We start from the raw sequence: 17995 nt of genomic DNA, 5'->3' as shown, positions 1-17995 counted from the left end.
TTCCCCAGTGCACCTTCTGCACGATTAGGCAACATATGATATTTGGCTCTTTTAGTTCGACCAAAATAAAATACCCAGGAAGTCACGAGCACTGGGCTCTCAGCATCCACAATTACCGCTTTTCTCCTCAACACACGGATGACAGCAAGACCCGCGCTCCGGGGCGGCTGGCGGGGGGCGGGGGCGGAAGGGAGCTGGCTTGGCACAAACAGAACACGGATGGACGTTTTCTACCTGCAGGAACGGGCACGGATCTACATGAAGCGATCACAGACACAGCACGGACGGCCAGTCCTCTCCCCGCCGCAAAGGAAGGGCGTAAGGGGCCTGGAGGCAGAGCCCCCGTGTGGTTCTGGGAAGGCAGGAGTCGGACAGTGGGCGCCCCCGCCTTCCTCTTGAAGCTGGGGCTCCTCCTCGGCGGCGTCTCCACTGAGGGGCGGCCGTGCCGGGCCTCCTGCTGCCTTTATACCAGCAGCCAGTGGCGAAGCTAGGAAGGAAACAGGGTTTATTGGGAAGCAAAGCAGGGAGCTGCCTGGCTAACGGCGGCTCCTGGCTGTGACCTGACGAGCCCTGGGAGACCCCACGCAGCCCAGGAAGCTCATCCGGGAGGCGGAAGGCGTGGGAGCAGTGCCGCAGGCCTGACGCCCAGGTGAACCTTCCAGAAATACTCCTTGTATGGAATACAAGAATACACCCTTATATTGAATAAGCAGAAATGAAGGACGATACGTGAACAATGATACATAATAAACCTTATGTAACTATATATGAATAAGTCTTTTGGCAAAGAACAGACAGAGCGCACAGCTGCAGGAAGGGGCCGTGTGGGGACCGGAACCCCCGGCGGCCCCGGGCAAGTGTCACATCAGCGGCTGGACAGACACTGGGGAGGCAGACCGGTGATGCCCCGAGGACCCTGTGCCACCTCCCGGGGCCTCTGAACCCGTCCCAGGGAAAGGCGGTACCCTGCACCTGTGTCTTGCTTCACGTGACCCCCCGAGTTGCTCAGGGCAGGCCTCGCTCACGGCTTGGGGAGGCCAAGGTTGACAAGAGTGGGCATTTAGTTCTCCAACAAATGTCACTGCCTATTATTAGGCAGCTGTTAGTTCAGCCTGTTTCTGAGCACCAGCCATTTATTCACGCTCAATAGCAAGAACCCTGTTTTTAAATGCTTCAGAACGAGAGCATGCAGGGCTCATTTCTGACACAGCCACAAAGGGGATGGGAAGATGCTGAATCTACCCCTGGTCGGACACCACTCCCTGCCACTCTCCGGGAGGAGCTGCCGGCCGGGCTCACGCGGCCACGGGACTCACGCTGTTGGCCGGGCTCCCCAGCGGCTGGAGCAGGATGGCAGCCCCAGACCAGCAGAGCTGTGCAGGGCACACAGGCGGAAGGGAGCTGGGGCCCAGGGCCCGAGAGCCCCATGGGGAAGTCCCACTTCAAATCGATCTACTTTTCGGGAACACAGAAGTATCCACAGATGCAAGGAAACCCTATGGTGCAGACGGCACATGAAAGATCCAAACTAGATTAGGAGTGTGTTTGTCCAGGGATGGATGGGAGGAAGCACAGGCAGGTGCACGTGGGTTACTATCAATGTGAGATTTCTGTGTGGAAGTTCGTGGGGTTTGATTTTTAGATAAATGACTAAAGGGACTGAGAGGAGGGTGTTGTACAATCGTGAGCCAGAATCACCAGGTTTACAAAACTTCTGAGCGAGCACGAGAACTGGAGGACGGGGCAGGTGTCACACAGCAGAGCCCCGAGGAGAGCAGAGGCAAGGTTGGAAGGGATGACTGCGAAGTTCCCAGAGCCGACCCAAACCATCGGTCTGCAGACCCCAGACACACACATGGTCCCAGCACAACAGCGAAGGGAGCTGCCAAGAACTCAGGGCTTCATGTCACTGGAAGACAGCAGCTGTGCATCGAGAACTCTGTGTGCGCAGACACACTCGTCCATGAATAAGGGCAAAATAAAGGCACCTCCGGACACACAGGAGTGGGGACGTTTATCAAGAGATCTCCCTAAAGTCTGAGAGATCTTTTTTTTTTTATAAAGCAAGAAAATGATGCTCAAAGGAAAGATGTAGATGCCAAAAAGTAGGATGCGAAAATAAACACTCAATGTGCACATCGACCCAAAAGGGCATTTCTATACAGAACAGCAATAATAATAATAATAGTGTCTAATTTATGGATTAAAAAAGGCAGAAATGGAGTATTGAGTACTAATAGCATAATAGTCAGTAGGAGAAGGTCTACATTCAGGATGGGGGTTGAGATGTTCTGCCACTTTCTATATTTAAAGTAGTACGTATGTTACAATTTCAAAGACAGCTATAAAGGAATAGAGTATGTGAGTATATAAGTTCCAGAGAGAAAACATTAGAAAAAGGGGAAAAAAAAGGAAAGCCCCCAAAAAGCAATCCATAAAAAGGAAATAAAGAAGAAAAATAAACATTAAAAATGGGGCAGAGTTAAAAAGCCTGGAATCAAGCCAAAAATATCAATAATTACAACAAATGTAAATGGATTAATCTCTTGTCAAGAGTAAAAATTCCAGGTGTATGCTAGGTTTGCAAAAGACACCTACATTTTGAGATCATTGTGAAGTTGAAAGTTAAAAACTGCAAAAGATGTTTCTGGCAAACTCAGGGGAAACCTGCTGCAAGTATCACTTCAGGCCCGGACGACTTTCAGAGCAAAAGCACCACAAGGGAGAGAGGATGCGTGAAGTCCCCGGGGAGATGCGACCATTTAAACGGGGAGTTACCCCGGAAAGCAGCCTCAGGATATATAACGCAAAAAACTGGTGGGATTTTGGCGGGGGGGGGTCGGGTGGGGGGAACTGGACAAATACACTACCAGGGTGGGATATTCTGCAAATGTTTCCAGTTACCCACGGTCAAGCAGAGCTGAAGTCGGCGAAGTGGTACAAGGTCTGAGTGGCACTGTCACCAGCGTGACACGGCAGATGGAAGGAGAAGCGCGTGCCACCAACTAGAGGACACACTCGAATCCAAACACGCGTGTCACATCTGCCACGGTGCGTCAGGGCCTCCACCGCACATGTGTCTTCACACGCCTCCAAGGGTAGGTGGCCCAGATGCGATCAATTCAGAACTGATCACAAAAACATCGATGAAACATCCCCATAGATTTGGGGATTTGAAAGCAGACTTCCAAGCAACTCATGGGTTGACGAACTCACAATGAAAATTAAAATACCCTTAGTACCAACCGATAAGGAAAAGGCTGAGCTAAGTGTGACCGACACGCCCTGTGCAGGGCCCTGAGCGCTTCCATTAGGAAAGAAGGAGGCTTGAGAATTAGGAACCTAAGGTCTCGTTTAGGAAGTTAGCACAAGCAGAACAGAGCAAATCCAAGAAAGGCATGGGCCCAATCCTGCCACAGGCCTGCTGTGACCCCTGCCCTCTCTGGTCTCCCGGCTCTCCGCAGCCCCCACCCCAAGAGTCTGCAGCAGCCTGAGTAACCCCTTGGGTCGGGGTCTGTCAGAGCACCTCCTGCAGCCCCCGAGTCCTGTGAGGGCAAGGCTCTGAGCTGCTTCGAGCCCTCTCCCTTCTCCATCCCTCCCTAACGCAGGGGTCTGCTCAGAGGACCCCACCCGGCCCCCCGCCCTTCTGCTCCCTCTTTCCGCCGAGCTTTCTCATTCTGCCCACTGCCCGCTCCCGCCCCCGCCGTCAGTACAGGGGTCCTCCAAGGGTGGGCCCCGGCGGCACCTAGGACGGGCCCGCACACAGGCATTCCCCAGCCTCGGCTCAGGGAATGACTGCAACCTCACGGCTTGCGGAGGCCCAGGAGCGCCGAAGGCCTAGGGCCAAGTGTAGGGCTCCGAGCTCTCCCCAAGGAGACGGGCACTCACCCTGAACTGGCGCACCTCCCCGCTGTCCACCAGCTCGCGCTCCTGCTCTGGTGTGATGGCATAGGCCAGTTTCTAGGAGAGAAGGAGAGGCCATGGGCACCGTCGTGCTCAGTGAGGTGCAGGGGCCCCTGCAGACACCCCGTCAGAGGCTGGGGTGACAGCTGGGCCTCCCCAGGCCCTGGAGCAGACTCCAGCCCACACGAGGACAAGTTTCTGTCTCGACGCCAAGCTTGCCCTGGGCTCTGAGGCTGCACAGCATACGCAGGCCCCTCTGAGTCCTGAGGCCAGGCGACCGTCCGCGGCGGTTTGTTACCCGTCCGGCCCGGGGGCCTGCAGGCCCCGCCCCCCTTCCCCCCACCCAGGGGCCCTGGCTGGGCCCCAGAGGCAGTGACAGGCGTGTGGGAGGGGTCCCCACTGCGTGACGCCGGCCTGCTCCGCCTGGGGCTCCGTCCGCGCCCCGCCCCCCAGCTCCTGGGACCCTGCCTGCCCCAGGCCCGGCCCGACTGCTGAGGGCCGCTGCGTGCCAGGGGGGAGCCGTGAGCCCCCCTCCGGAGAACTCCCAGGGGCAGCTCTGAGCGGGCCTGCGGGGCGTTGCTTCCAAGGCGGCCTGGGTCCCTTGTTTCCTCCAGGAGTCCGGGTGCCAGCAGGTAAGCGGGCCCCTCGGGACCCGTCCCCCACCCCCTCCTTTACAGGTGGCAGGAGCCCGCGCCACACGCACAACGACGGAGAGGCCCCAGGGCAAGGCCCACCGCACAGGGGTTCCTGCGGGTGCCCCTGCTCGGCCACAGGCGGGCTCGGCCCCCGACCGCTGCCTTCCCACCTTCACCACGCTCTGTGGAGCTCCCCTGTGCCCATGGAGGACGTGCGTGGACACAGACCCCGGCAGGGGCGCGCAGGCACACACGCGAGGGCCTGAGCGGACACACATGCACACGGGCACGCACGGACGCAGATGCGCAGGCGCACGGACGCGCACGCAGGCGTACACGCACACTGGTGGACGTACGCGCACGCACACGGATACACAGGCACACGGACACGCACGCAGGCGTACACGCACACAGGTGGACGTGCGCACGCACACGGATACACAGGCACGCGGACGCGCACGCAGGCGTACACGCACACAGGTGGACGTGCGCACGCAGGCGTACACGCACGCACATGGATACACAGGCACGCGGACGCGCACGCAGGCATACACGCACACAGGTGGACGTGCGCACGCACACGGATACACAGGCGCGCGGACGCGCACGCAGGCATACACGCACACAGGTGGACGTGCGCACGCAGGCGTACACGCACACAGGTGGACGTACGCGCACGCACACGATACACAGGCACGCGGACGCGCACGCAGGCGTACACGCACACAGGTGGACGTGCGCATGCACACGGATACACAGGCACACGGACGCGCACGCAGGCGTACACGCACACAGGTGGACGTGCGCACGCAGGCGTACACGCACGCACATGGATACACAGGCACGCGGACGCGCACGCAGGCATACACGCACACAGGTGGACGTGCGCACGCACACGGATACACAGGCGCGCGGACGCGCACGCAGGCACAGCCGGCTTCCTCTTGCACGCGCCCCGGGCCAGTCCTCCACCGCGGCTGCCGCCCCCGCCCGCCGGCCCTGGGGGTCAGAGATGAACAGGCAGCGGCAGACCTGGGAGGTGGACGCCCGCCCGACCTTGCTGTTGGTGTCCCAGCCGGGGCAGGGCGCGGGGCCCGTGTAAGCACGCACCTCCCGCAGGGAGCCGGGCAGGCTGCAGAACTTGTAGGCTGCGTAGATGGGCACCATGGACATGGAAGACGTGGCGATGGCCCAGCCCATCGCGTTGGCCCACTCGGGGAAGATGTAGGCTCCGTAGTGCGGGGGCCTGAAGGTCACGATACTCACCACAACCACAAACTGAAACCGAGGGCAGAGATCAGGCGGCGGCTCTCAGCGGGCAGCTGGCGTGAGGTGGGCGGGGGAGCGAGGGTTTCACCCGGAGGGTGTCCCAGCCAGGGCGGCTCTGGGGGCCCCGGCGGCCAGCCTGCTGCGCGTGCGTGCTGCTCAGCCAGGCCCGCGCTGCTGGGGGGGGCGGGGCGGGGGGATGCGCACCCCCCTGTGGGATGCAGGGCAGCCTCACCGCTGTGCCTTGACAGCCTCACGGGTTGTCATATCCGGGACACCCTGCCTGGCTTGTCCAGCGTGCACAGCGGACCCCCTCAGCTCTCTGAGCACAGCCGAGAGGAACATGCTAGACGCGGGCCTCAGGGGCGGGGTGGGGGGGCGGGGGGGATCGGGGGCTTCTGAGCCTCTGGGCACAGCTCAGGGAGAAACTGCGGATTATGTCGCAACCAGGCTCCTGCTCCCTCCCTCTCTGCCTGCCTCTCCGTCTGTGTCTCTGCCTCTCCGTCTCTGTCTCTGCCTCTCCGTCTCTGTCTCTGCCTCTCCGTCTCTGTCTCTGCCTCTCCGTCTGTGTCTCTGCCTCTCCGTCTCTGTCTCTGCCTCTCCGTCTCTGCCTCTGCCTCTCCGTCTCTGCCTCTGCCTCTCCGTCTCTGCCTCTGCCTCTCCGTCTGTGTCTCTGCCTCTCCGTCTCTGCCTCTGCCTCTCCGTCTCTGCCTCTGCCTCTCCGTCTCTGTCTCTGCCTCTCCGTCTCTGTCTCTGCCTCTCCGTCTCTGTCTCTGCCTCTCCGTCTCTGTCTCTGCCTCTCCGTCTCTGTCTCTCCGTCTCTGTCTCTGCCTCTCCGTCTCTGTCTCTGCCTCTCCGTCTCTGTCTCTCCGTCTCTGTCTCTGCCTCTCCGTCTCTGTCTCTGCCTCTCCGTCTGTGTCTCTGCCTCTCCGTCTCTGCCTCTGCCTCTCCGTCTCTGCCTCTGCCTCTGCCTCTCCGTCTCTGCCTCTGCCTCTCCGTCTGTGTCTCTGCCTCTCCGTCTCTGCCTCTGCCTCTCCGTCTCTGCCTCTGCCTCTCCGTCTCTGCCTCTGCCTCTCCGTCTCTGTCTCTGCCTCTCCGTCTCTGTCTCTGCCTCTCCGTCTCTGTCTCTGCCTCTCCGTCTCTGTCTCTCCGTCTCTGTCTCTGCCTCTCCGTCTCTGCCTCTGCCTCTCCGTCTCTGCCTCTGCCTCTCCGTCTCTGTCTCTGCCTCTCCGTCTCTGTCTCTGCCTCTCCGTCTGTGTCTCTGCCTCTCCGTCTGTGTCTCTGCCTCTCACTAGCCCTGGGTTGGCCCAGGAGGCGCGTTCCTTCCAGACGTGCCAGGGGTCGGGGAGATGTGCGTCTCTGTGAGGAGCTCGGGGGGCTGTCGCTCAGACCCGGACAGCCCTTGAATGGCCTCCGGGGTCACCTGTGCAGACGGGGCAGGACAGGTCAGGCTCCGTGAGCCATCGGGTCTTGGCCACACGACAGCTCCTCCGGCTGCTGTAGGGTGGACGCAGCCGTGGGCCGTCGTAAGGGGATCCGCGTGGCCCTGTTCTATTGGAACCGGCGGACTTGGCCCATGGGCCAGGGCTGGCAGCCCCCAGCCCCGATGAGAAGAGCCAGGCGGCTACCGGACGTGCTCGTGGTGACCATGCTGGGACAGCACCTAAGTCACTCCTGTCCTCGGCCTTTGAACCTTGCGCCCCCCTCCCCCGGAAGTCTACATCCCATGACTGTCCTCAGGGCAGGAGCCAGCTGGTGGCCGTGCCCGGCTCTGGCCTCCCCTCCACGGCAGCGCTGTGATGCCTAGGGGGGTATCGCCGTGGATGCCGTGTGAGGTTTCTCAGTGGGCCCAGACGGTGGGGGACACCTTCAGGAGACCACAGAAGATTTTAGGGGAGAGCCCCCTCCCCAGCCTCACATGAGCGAGTGAGAGCCCAGGTGCATGCGGCCAACAGGGGCCCTGGGGCCGGGGTGGGCGGTTGCGTGCACGCGGGGCCCTTACCAGGAGAAAGCAGGGGCTGACGAACTTCCAGCACAGCCTCCAGTAGAGGCTGGGCCGCTGCCCGGTCATCTGCTTGATGTCCTCGCTGAACTGCCTCACGCCTGTGGTGGAGGGAGCCGAGCGGGCCGGTCAGGAGGGCATGCTCCCGGCCCTGGGTCCCACCCCACCTCCTGCAGCGCCCCCCCCAGGCCTCCCGGTGCTCCTGCTGGCCAGGGTCCCCACAGATGTTCACTGCAGTGACATCGAGTGACCGGTGATGTGCACCGAGGGACATGTGTGGGGCACCGGCGGCTCGCCTGCCCTCTCTCCATTCTCTTCCTCCCTCGCCCTAGGCTGTCCTGCCTCCCCTTGGCCTGAACTACTTCTTTTTCTCTTTAAAAAAATCGTGGTATTAAGGAGGGCCCGAACGGCAGGGAGCAGTGGGTGTTACGCGCAAACAATGAAGCGTGGGTCACCACGTCAAAAACTGATGATGTGCTGTATGGTGATCAACATAACAATTAAAAATTGTGCTAAAATACACATAACATAAATTTTACCATTTTAATCATTTTTAAGTGTGGCGTTCGGAGATGCTAATTCACATCGCTGTGCAACACTCACCAGCATCGCATGGTTCAGCTGGAACTTTCCATCTCCCCAAACTGAAGCTCCGTCCCATGAAGCACTAACTCCTCTCCCCCCTCCCCGACCCTGGCGCCCACCGTCACTTTCTGTCTCACATGAGTGCAATCCCACGGGATTTGTCCTATTATGACTGGCTTATCTCACTCAGCAGGATGTCCTCAAGGTTCCTCCGTGTTGTGGCAGGTGTCAGAATGTCCTTCCTTTCAAGGCTGGACAATATTCCAGGATATATTTATAATCATTATTTCTTAAGGAAAGCTATTTCTAAAGCTTAGTGAACTGGTACTTTCTCTAGGAGATCTCAACAGTGATTTCTCCCACCCTGAGTCTGGCCTGGCCTCTGCTGGGACGACCACAGCTTGTCCACTGAGCCTGGGGTGAGTCTCATGGGCCTCACGTTGGGGACATGTCGGGAATTCAGAATTCCCTCTGCACAAACCAACCCCATCATCGGAACCCTGGACATGGAGACGGACCAGGGGCAGAGTGGAATGGAGAAGGGCGAACCCAAGGCCAGCCCCTCGGCCCCTCTGGACTCAGCCCCATGAGTGGTCAGGTCAGCCCACGGCCCCTCCTGGCGCTGGGCTGTTGGCTCGAAGACTGACAGGGACCGTTGGTGCACAGAGAGCCTGGCACACTCTGATACATCTCCCAAGAAACACAGACTGTGTGTAGGGATTAGAGATGTGAATGGCCATTTGGAGAAACAACATGGACTCTGTCTTTTGAGGCTCTGGGGAGCACGCGGTTGCCAGCGTCTCTCCCGCCTCACCAGCACTGAGCTCATGATCGAGGGATGCGTTTGGGGCACTTCCTCTCTTTCACTGTGGGGTTTCATTTGGGGGTGGGGGAGAGAGGCCAATTTTAATGATAAGTATTGATTCCAGGTGCCAATGAAAGCACAGAGTTTGATTATTTCCCTTTTCTGTAGAAAAGAAAATATAATTGAAAAAGCGTTCTGGGAATATGAACTATTTGTCAGGTGTAGCCTCTCAAAGCTGACCTGCTTCTTCGGGCCACGCTGACCATGGCCCTGAGGCAGAGGCCATGCCTGCTGCGTGACACTAGGGCTTCTACAGGAGGGTAGCTGGTGCAGCACGCAGACCGTTAGCTCTGGGCTGGAGCTCACAGCCAGGGAGAGTGCACCTGATGCCCAGAGCTGTCACTGCTAAGTGCCCCAGAGAAGCCTGGCCAGGACTCTCTCCTTCCGGGAGAGCAGGCAAGGTGGGCAGCTGGCCCAGGTCAGCATCCTGGGAAAGGACAGGGCCTTCTCCAGCTTGGGTGCCCGTGGCTGTCACAACGCCTGCGACGCGGCCCAGCGGGCCACCAGCCGTGGCTACAGGGGGCCCGGTCTCGTCTGGGCACTGCCTGCCCACCAGTGGCTCCCAGCCTTGGGGGGTGTGGAGCTCTAACTCAGGAGCCAGCTGCTGACTGGTCAGCAGCGACGGCTTGGGGAGCTGACAGTGAAACACACCGATCAGCCCCCACCTCATGAACTCCGTGCTGGTCACGGTCCCCAGGGAGGAAGAGGCCTGCTTCTTAGCTGATTGAGGAGACCTCACCTCCGCCGGGGCCGTAAGCCATTCTCGTAATGACCGACGAGGACATCAGCACAGTATGATCAGGTGGCCACACTGAACAGTTCTGACCACAGTAAGCATTTTGGGGTGCCCCCCCGGCTAACTGTGCTCATCGATCCAGGGACAGCACCGCGGCTGGGTCTGCCACCTGCTGACGCACACCGGCCCCGGAGGAGGGCTCCGTCCTTACCGTAGAACCAGGCCACCCCGATGGCCTCGACGAGCACTCCGAAGAGGATGGACGTGCCGGCCGCAAAGTGGTCCAGCAGCGTGAAGACGTAGATGCCGCCCTGGAAGAGGGGGTGCCCGCTGAAATTGGGGTGCCCGGCGTGGCACGCCTCACCCAAGGAAGCCACAAAAACACTCTCCCCAAATAGACACCGGGCCTGTGGATTCAGTTTACAGACATAGTCTATCTGTGAAGTCTGATTGGAGTCACTGAAATTCAGTCCATGCACAGCTTCTCAGGGACGTGCCTTTTGTGCGGGAATGGCAAGGACCTGTCTTCTCCTCTCCTCTCCCCTCTCCTCCCCTCCCCTCCCCTCCTCTCCTATCCCCCTCCCCCTCCAGGGGCGCTCCAGGTGCAATCAGAGGTGAAAGCAGCCGAATGCCAAACTTGGGAGGGGAGCTGACCCAGGCCCCGCTCCCCACCGTCAGGCCTCCCCTGGCCCCCAGCCCCGAAGATCCAACGGGCAGGCGCTTCCAAGGGGGCCGTCCAGGAGCTGCAGGAACCTGAGACTGTTTCCCATGGACCACCGCTACCACCGTGACCATGGCTACCCTGTGTGACCATGTAATCCACATGTGACCACGGCTACCCGCATGTCATTAGCCTATCACTGCAAGTCACGGTTTGGGGCTCTCAGACAGCACCAGCCACGCTGCCGACACTGAGCGCTAGTGAGGCCTCGCCAGGCAAAGCGAGTGTGGCTACGTACGTTGGTGACACAGAACAGTGAGAGCAGGAAGGTGGCCAGGACGACAAGGAGGGTGAAGAGCTCCCGGTGTCTGCGCAGCAGCTGGAACTCGTCAACGAGCCCGGTGATCACCGACTCCATGCCGCCCATCTGCAGCCAACAGAGCGGGCGCTGCGGGGTGGGGCGCGATTTACGTCACGTCCAGCGGACGTGCACCTGGGGCGTGGACACGAGTGGGGGCCGCACAGCATCCGGGCTGCAGAGTGCCCTGCACGCAAGAGGACCCAGGGGTGCACGCTGTCCCCTGAGGGGACGTGCTCAGCCACTCTGCAGCCCCATGTGGCACCATCCGCTGAAATCGCCACAAAGCCTCAGCCCTGCCTGACTGCTCCAAACACACGTCTCCCCACAGCACAGCCCTACTTTGTTCTTGGGGAGGACCCGGTGTGGCCACGGGCACAACCTTCCTGACTCTGAGTGTTGTCACGATGGGGTGTCCTCCAAGCACCCTGGCCTACTTGGCGACCCTCTTTGCCCTGCTGTTCATGGGATTCATACCCGCCAGATGTGCGGTCCAGGGCCGTGGTCACCCAGCAGGCGTTGACCAGGCTGGCTGGGAGATGACAGCTGGGGGCTAGAGCGTGTGACCCACATTCACGGGGGCAGGATTTGGGGTTCTCTGCACTTTCCAGGAAGCTCTGGGGGACAGGGCACCGGTGGCCACTCATGGGGACCCTGAGGTCTCAGCTGTTGGTCCTGAGCAGGCAATGGGGACACAGGAGCCTGAGTAAGTGCAGCAGGCCCACATGCCTCCTCCCTAGTGCACATGCATGCACGCACTCACATCCATGCACATGTGACCACGTGCGCACACACACACACACACACACACAGGGCTGCACACAAGAGATGGAGTGGGCCGGGCCTGGGCTGCAGCTGGAGACTTTGCTGCCCTGAGCTGCGGGTGCATCCATCCCTCCTGGGGGGCTCTGGGGTCAAGGAAAGCAATGAGTCAGGAAGGACCGACCCTGGCTCTGGGTGGTCCTCACCCCGTTCCCTGCACTGCATCCTGCTGCTGGCTTGTATGTGTGTGTCCGGGTCTGTAGTGACTTGGGCAGAGGGCACAGCTGGAAAGCCCGAGTGAAAGAAGGGGTGAGTTGGTCCAACACCCCACCCCAGGAAGGGTCTCAAGCAGTTGTGGGACCCTCCTCCCGCCACGCGGGGCTCTATGTAGCACAGGAACTCTGGGAGACCCTTCAGGGGCATTGGGGTTTGCCTGCCCTGTGAGGGCTGTGAGGAAGCCCGGCTGTCACAGGCAGGGCCCCCTGGTGTGCGCGGTGCTGAGGTCACTCACGGCGCTGTCGATCCCCAGGGTGAGCAGCATGACGAAGAAAATCACGGCCCAGGCCGAGGACAGTGGGAGCGTGGCCAGCGCCTCAGGGTAGATGATGAAGATCAGCCCGGGCCCTGAAAACAGACCTTCCTATTGCCACTGACTTGCGGCTCCCCTGTTCCCCCACCCAGGGAGGCCAACACAGCGGCAAGGGGACAAAACCCCTCCCAGCGCCTTCCCCGTTCTCCCTCAAGAGTCCTCTCTCCTGGGAACTCAGCAGACACCTGGCCCAGGACTCCAGAATTTGGAAAGCTGACGTCAGCCGGAGGCCCGCACCTGTTCCTCTGGGTCCTTCTGGTCTGCGTGGGACTGTGGGGGCTGGAGAGGAAGTGGGGGTGGTACCAACACAGGTGAGGGCGGGAGGGGCTCCAGCAGCCTGCCTGCCGTCCCTGACAACCTCTGTCAGGCCTCCTGGTCGGTTTTCCTGTGCACGTCACAGACACACGCATGCGCCCCCCACACGCATGCTCTCACACACGCACATCCATGCTCACAGGTGCCCATGCTCATGCACACGCACACACATCCATGCTCTCACAGCACACGTGCTCTCACAGCACACATGCATGCTGACACAGACATGCACACATGCACGCTGACACACATGCACACATGCATGCTGACATAAGCACATGCACACACATCCATGCTCATACATGCACACATGCTCGCACAGCACACATGCTCTCACAGCACGCATGCTCTCACAGCACACATGCATGCTGACACAGACATGCACACATGCACGCTGACACACATGCATACATGCATGCTGACATAAGCACGCGCACACACATCCATGCTCATACATGCACACATGCACAGCACACATGCTCTCACAGCACGCATGCTCTCACAACACGCATGCTGACACACACACATGCTGACACATGCACATGTACACACACATCCATGCTCATACATGCACACATGCTCTCACACACATGCTCTCACACACGCACATGCATGCTTACACTCACTGTGGTACATTTAGCAATATATGAATATTTTTCCATGCCAATGAATAACTGTGTCTGATCTTTAAAAACCGCGTAATGAATATGGAAATACTACAGCTCAGCAAATGCTTGAAAGGGGCAAGTTTCTGCTCACATAGCAGCACCCCTGGGATCATTCCCTTTCGGGACATCCCAGGAGTAGGGCTGCTGTGTGGAGGATATGCATGCTGGGAGGCATGCCTGCTCCCTCACCCTGCTGTGGAATCTGGGTGGGCGTGGAGGCCGTGGGCTCAGACAGAGGCAGGGAGGTGGGGATGGAAACGGTGCAGGACTCAACCAGACTCGTAGCAGTTTGGCCTTGATGATCCCCAAAGTAAAAACATTCCCACAGGAAACTAATCATTTCCATGGTCACTTTTAAAAGATGGGCCTACTTAACTCACTCATATGGCCTCCTGAGCCTTTACGCACAAAGATGTGGCTTCCCTAATCTCAGTCCTCAGCAGGGCCACGGCGGGCACCAGCCGACGGGGTCTGGGCACTGACGGATCTTTGTAGAGGACAGAACAGAGCTTCACAGCCAAGCTGTCCTCATGGGGCCCGTGCTCAGGCCGGGGCTCTCTGCAATTCCTGCCCCCATGCAAGGGGCATAGTCCCCACTGCAGGGCTGAGGGGCGGCTCATTTGAGACGCTCTAGAGCCTAAATGCCATGAGCCACAGACCCAGGTAGAGGTCGGTCAGCTTGGTTGAACGTGATGTCAATATCCTCGCCTTTCAGTTCTGTACCTGAGTTAACATTTCATCCTGTTTTCTTGAGAATTAGAGCTATAAATGACATTTACTTTGCTTGTCACGGAAATGCATAGAAGATATTCACTCTACTTCCAGGGGTTAATAGAGGTTTTGTAAGCTATTGCTATTTATCATAAAAAAGGGCAAAAGCACGGGAAATGCATAAATGCAGCAGTGAGTAAATTTCACTGCTCTGTATTTATTTGCTTTATGTTCCCATTCTCCTGCCTTTATTGGATTTTTTTCCTGGAGGCAAGGATGTGGACTTAGGAAGCACACACGCCCAGATGCCCGGCCCCTGCTTTCCCTGCCAGTCTCAGAGGGCCGGGCCTCTGCTTTTTACTTCCAAAGTGGGGTCTGAAGGCTCAACGCTGCAAGAATCGGATGGGATGGAGGCTGAGAGCTGCGGGCATGGGTGGGGGGTCCTCTGCTCCCCTGTCCCTACCCCATTCAAGAATAAAAAGACTCAGGAAGAGATGAGTCAGGGACACCCTCACGGGCTTTCCTGAGCCTGAGGAGCAGCCCTAGGAGAGGATGGGCCTTTTCAGAGAAAGTGAAGGGGTGAGGACAGACTCCAGGGCAAGAGTCCTCCTCGCTCACCCCCAGGATGATCTGACGGCAGGCGAGGGGTTGCAGTGATCTCAGGAGACCCTGGCGTCCCAGCCCGACCGAGTGCCATGGCTTTCTACCCACACACTAGGACTGAGCAGCCCCTTCCATACCCCACCCCTGCACCTGGCCTCCTGCTGGGGCCCAGCCTGCTCCCTGGGTCACCTGGGCCCACTCCCACCTGCCCATTTCCTGGAACGCAGACACCTGCTGTTCATGGCTAGCTGGGTGAGCAGGTTGGGAACAAGGGTCTCTGTTGTCCCTGTGTGCCCAAGACTTCGTGATTCCTCTGGTTATTACCCAAATCCCACCTACATATGTCGTGATCAGTGGGTGTTTGGAGGGAAAAGCTTTGGCGCCGATGAACGGCTCATGTCCCAGATCCACCAGGCTTCTCTCCGGCCTTGCTCTCTGGCCTTGCTCTCCGGCCCTGGGGGCTGTGTGGCTTGGAAACGCTCAGGGCTCCCACCCCTGAGCTGCATGGGCCTCCTTCCAAAGTGTAAACAAAGAGAAGGCTTACCCCGAGACGGGGAACCAGACCCTGTCCTGCAGCCCTGGGGCCTCCGTCGGGGGCTGGCGACCGACAGGGCAGCAGCGGGGTGTGGTGGGTGTGTCGCTGCCCCGGGGACCCGTCCACGGGTACTCTGCTCTGGAACACGTGTGGCTCATGTGAGCTGGACGCAGGGCCCGAGCATCTCCCTCCCATTGTGTGGGGTAAACACTCGGAGGCTTGGGTGGCCAGGGCTGTGGGGTGGGCAGAGCTGTGGGGACACCGGGCCTGCCCTAGGGAGACTCACCGTCCTTGGCCACGTCCCCGATGGGCACGCTGTGCTTCTGGGCCATGTACCCCAGGAAGGAGAAGACCACAAAGCCGGAGGAGAAACTCGTCAGGGAATTGACGGAGGTGGTGATGACCGCGTCTCTGGGGAACAAAACACACGTCCCAGCCATGTCCTGAAGCAGGGGCAGCTTCCTACCCTTGTCCTTAATGTGCTGCGTCTGGGGGCAGGCGGGCTTTGGAGGGGTGCTTTCGCAGAAGGGCACCCCCACCCCTCCCGTGGGCTGCACCACAGACAGGCTGGTGCCCGGGCTGACAGGACCCCCAGCGGAGTGGCTTTAAGGCTTTGGCTGTGTCCAGGCTTTGGCCCAAGCGGGCCCTGTGGTGACCAGCCATGCGTGTCTGCCCAGGAACCGAGGGGCTTCTGGTGCTCACGACTCAGTATGAAGGTGAGACAGCCCCCACCTGTAATGTGGGGGCTCTGGGCGGGCAAACGTAAACCAGCGGGGTCCCCACCCATGTTCTGCAGGGGGCTGTCTGGCAGGATGTCTAGAAGCCTGGCGGGGGAGCTGGTTGAAATGCAGTTCTGAGGGGGCAGGTCTGGGGCCCCCTGAGCATGGGGGACCCCACTTAGAAGGCTGAGAACTCAGAGGGCCAGAGGGAAGGAGAGGTGGGGGAGCAGGGTGCGGTCAGCCCCTCCGGGCACTGGAGTGGAAGGACATTTGCTGAGTGCCCCGACCCCGGCGAGGCCCAGGTGGGCTCAGGCAGGGGCTGTCCACCTGCATGTGTGGCCACTTTGCTATGCACGCTGTCTTTGTATTTTTACTGCATTTTCTGTCCTCATGATGTGAAGAAAATAAACACAAGCCCACAAGGGTCAAAGAAAGCAGGTCCCAGATGAACTTGCTTTTGTTTTTAGATGGATTTTGGGTCCAGCCTGTGGCTGCAGGTCACTCAGCTCTGGCACTTCGCTGCCCGCTCTGGAGCCAGGTGCCCTGAGCACCTCGGGGAGGCCTGGCCCTGGGTGCCGGGAGGCAGGGGCAGCTGGGGCCTGGCAGGGGATGGTCGAGGGGGCAGAGGCTGGGGCCATCAGTGGGGACTCTGGGAGGTGGCGAACACCTTCATCTGTTCCAGTACTTTCTTTAGAGCAAGAACCAAATTGCCTGTAGCTTCCGCCTTTTAATTTCCACTAAAGAGCCATTTTGGCTCAGAGGCCCTGTGAGCACAGCATATCCCCCTCCCTGTATCTGGGGACACGTTATTTCTGGAAGTCAGTGATTTGGCAGAACCCGTGATGGGGACAGGTGCTCAGGACTTACCTGTAGCAGTTGTTGGTGAATTTATTGTAGCTGGAGAAGGCAATTAGCACCCCAAACCCAATGCCCAGCGAGAAGCACACCTGGGTGGCAGCATCTATCCACACCTGCATAGAGCCAGACAAGAGAGGTAATTGCAGGGAGCGCATTGAACCCAGGAGACCAGCTATCACAGCGCCAGCGAGGGCTCCATGGAACGGAGTCGAATTGAAACACAACATTGTCATCAGTGAGCCAGTGGCATTGACAACATGATCAGTGGCAAAAGCCGTCTCGTGGTTACACCCGCCGTGTCCCTGGCCCCAGAGCACAGCTCACGGAAGGGCTGTATCTTGGTGCTTTATTTGCAATTTCCCTCGGAACGTCAGCACCTCTGTGCGCATGGCCAGACTTGTAGTTAATTTATTAAGATGCACCGGGCGTTGATGGCTCGGTCAGATGTGCCTACTCATGTCTGCTGTCTTTCCCACGGCGTTTAAAGCCACAGGCTCACGGTATGCACACAGCGGCAGCCGTGGAAAGGCCGTGAAGCCCAGACACTGGTGTGTGCTCGCTTGGTGCACACGTGCCAAGTGAAAGCCCATGGCTGCTAACTGCACCAACGTGGTATTTTAAAAGTCAAACACAACTGTTCACATCAGGGTGACACGGAGACCACCTGAGGATGTGGGCACTGCCTCACCCCTACACAGCCTTGGGTGGGGGTGGAAAGCGGCTGAACTCCACCCTGGAGGCATCTCCCAGGAGGACCACATCTGCCATCCAAGGGGTCTGGGGGCTGGTTGGCCCTGGGGGCTGTCCCTGAGTGACCAGGCAGTTTATGGTGCGGGCCTGCAGGCGAGAACCCTCAGGCAGTGACACCAGAGATCGGCTGGGCACACGGGGCGACCTCCAAGGGCCCCAGGGTGGCTGGCCTGAGTATGACCTCACAGGGGAGCTGGACAGGATGCAGCAGAGGAGGCCGGAGCCTATGGCTGCTGGGAGCTGGCCCCCGCCCACACTCCAAGACCAGCAGGATGTCTGTCCTTTGGGCAGCATGCCCAGAGTGTTGGGATCACCCTGATGTCAGAGACAGTGTGTTCCAGGCAGCGGGCTAGGCCTCAGCATGCGGCCTTGAGTAGCTGAGTGGCGAGTGGGCCAAGGGGCCTCTGCCCTGCTGTCCCCCTTGTGCTGGTCGTCAGTTAGCTCACTTGGCCGGGCCTCTGCAGGCAGGAGCCA

The 17995-nt window shown here is 59.4% G+C and overlaps 1 protein-coding gene across 1 annotated transcript in view; it reads right to left on the bottom strand.

Moving 5' to 3' along the window:
- Window positions 1-463: 463 nt before the first annotated feature.
- The window catches only part of SLC6A3 (solute carrier family 6 member 3), a 41083-nt gene continuing 23551 nt past the window's right edge, over window positions 464-17995 (bottom strand). The window contains exons 6-14 of the mRNA XM_028090026.2: window positions 16781-16884; window positions 15481-15605; window positions 12285-12397; window positions 10952-11080; window positions 10204-10303; window positions 7807-7907; window positions 5649-5816; window positions 3889-3960; window positions 464-487 (exon numbers count right to left, since the gene is read on the bottom strand). Of these exons, the coding sequence (XP_027945827.1) occupies window positions 464-487; window positions 3889-3960; window positions 5649-5816; window positions 7807-7907; window positions 10204-10303; window positions 10952-11080; window positions 12285-12397; window positions 15481-15605; window positions 16781-16884 (936 nt within the window). The remainder of the gene's footprint in view (window positions 488-3888; window positions 3961-5648; window positions 5817-7806; window positions 7908-10203; window positions 10304-10951; window positions 11081-12284; window positions 12398-15480; window positions 15606-16780; window positions 16885-17995) is intronic.

This window comes from Eumetopias jubatus, unplaced genomic scaffold, assembly GCF_037043125.1.
Source record: "Eumetopias jubatus isolate StellerSeaLion01/CBP00866 unplaced genomic scaffold, mEumJub1_p1.0 scaffold_5, whole genome shotgun sequence".
Classification (NCBI taxonomy): Eukaryota; Metazoa; Chordata; class Mammalia; order Carnivora; family Otariidae; genus Eumetopias; species Eumetopias jubatus.
Note: the sequence above shows the minus strand (reverse complement) of the source record. Positions and strands in the feature narration are given on the sequence as shown.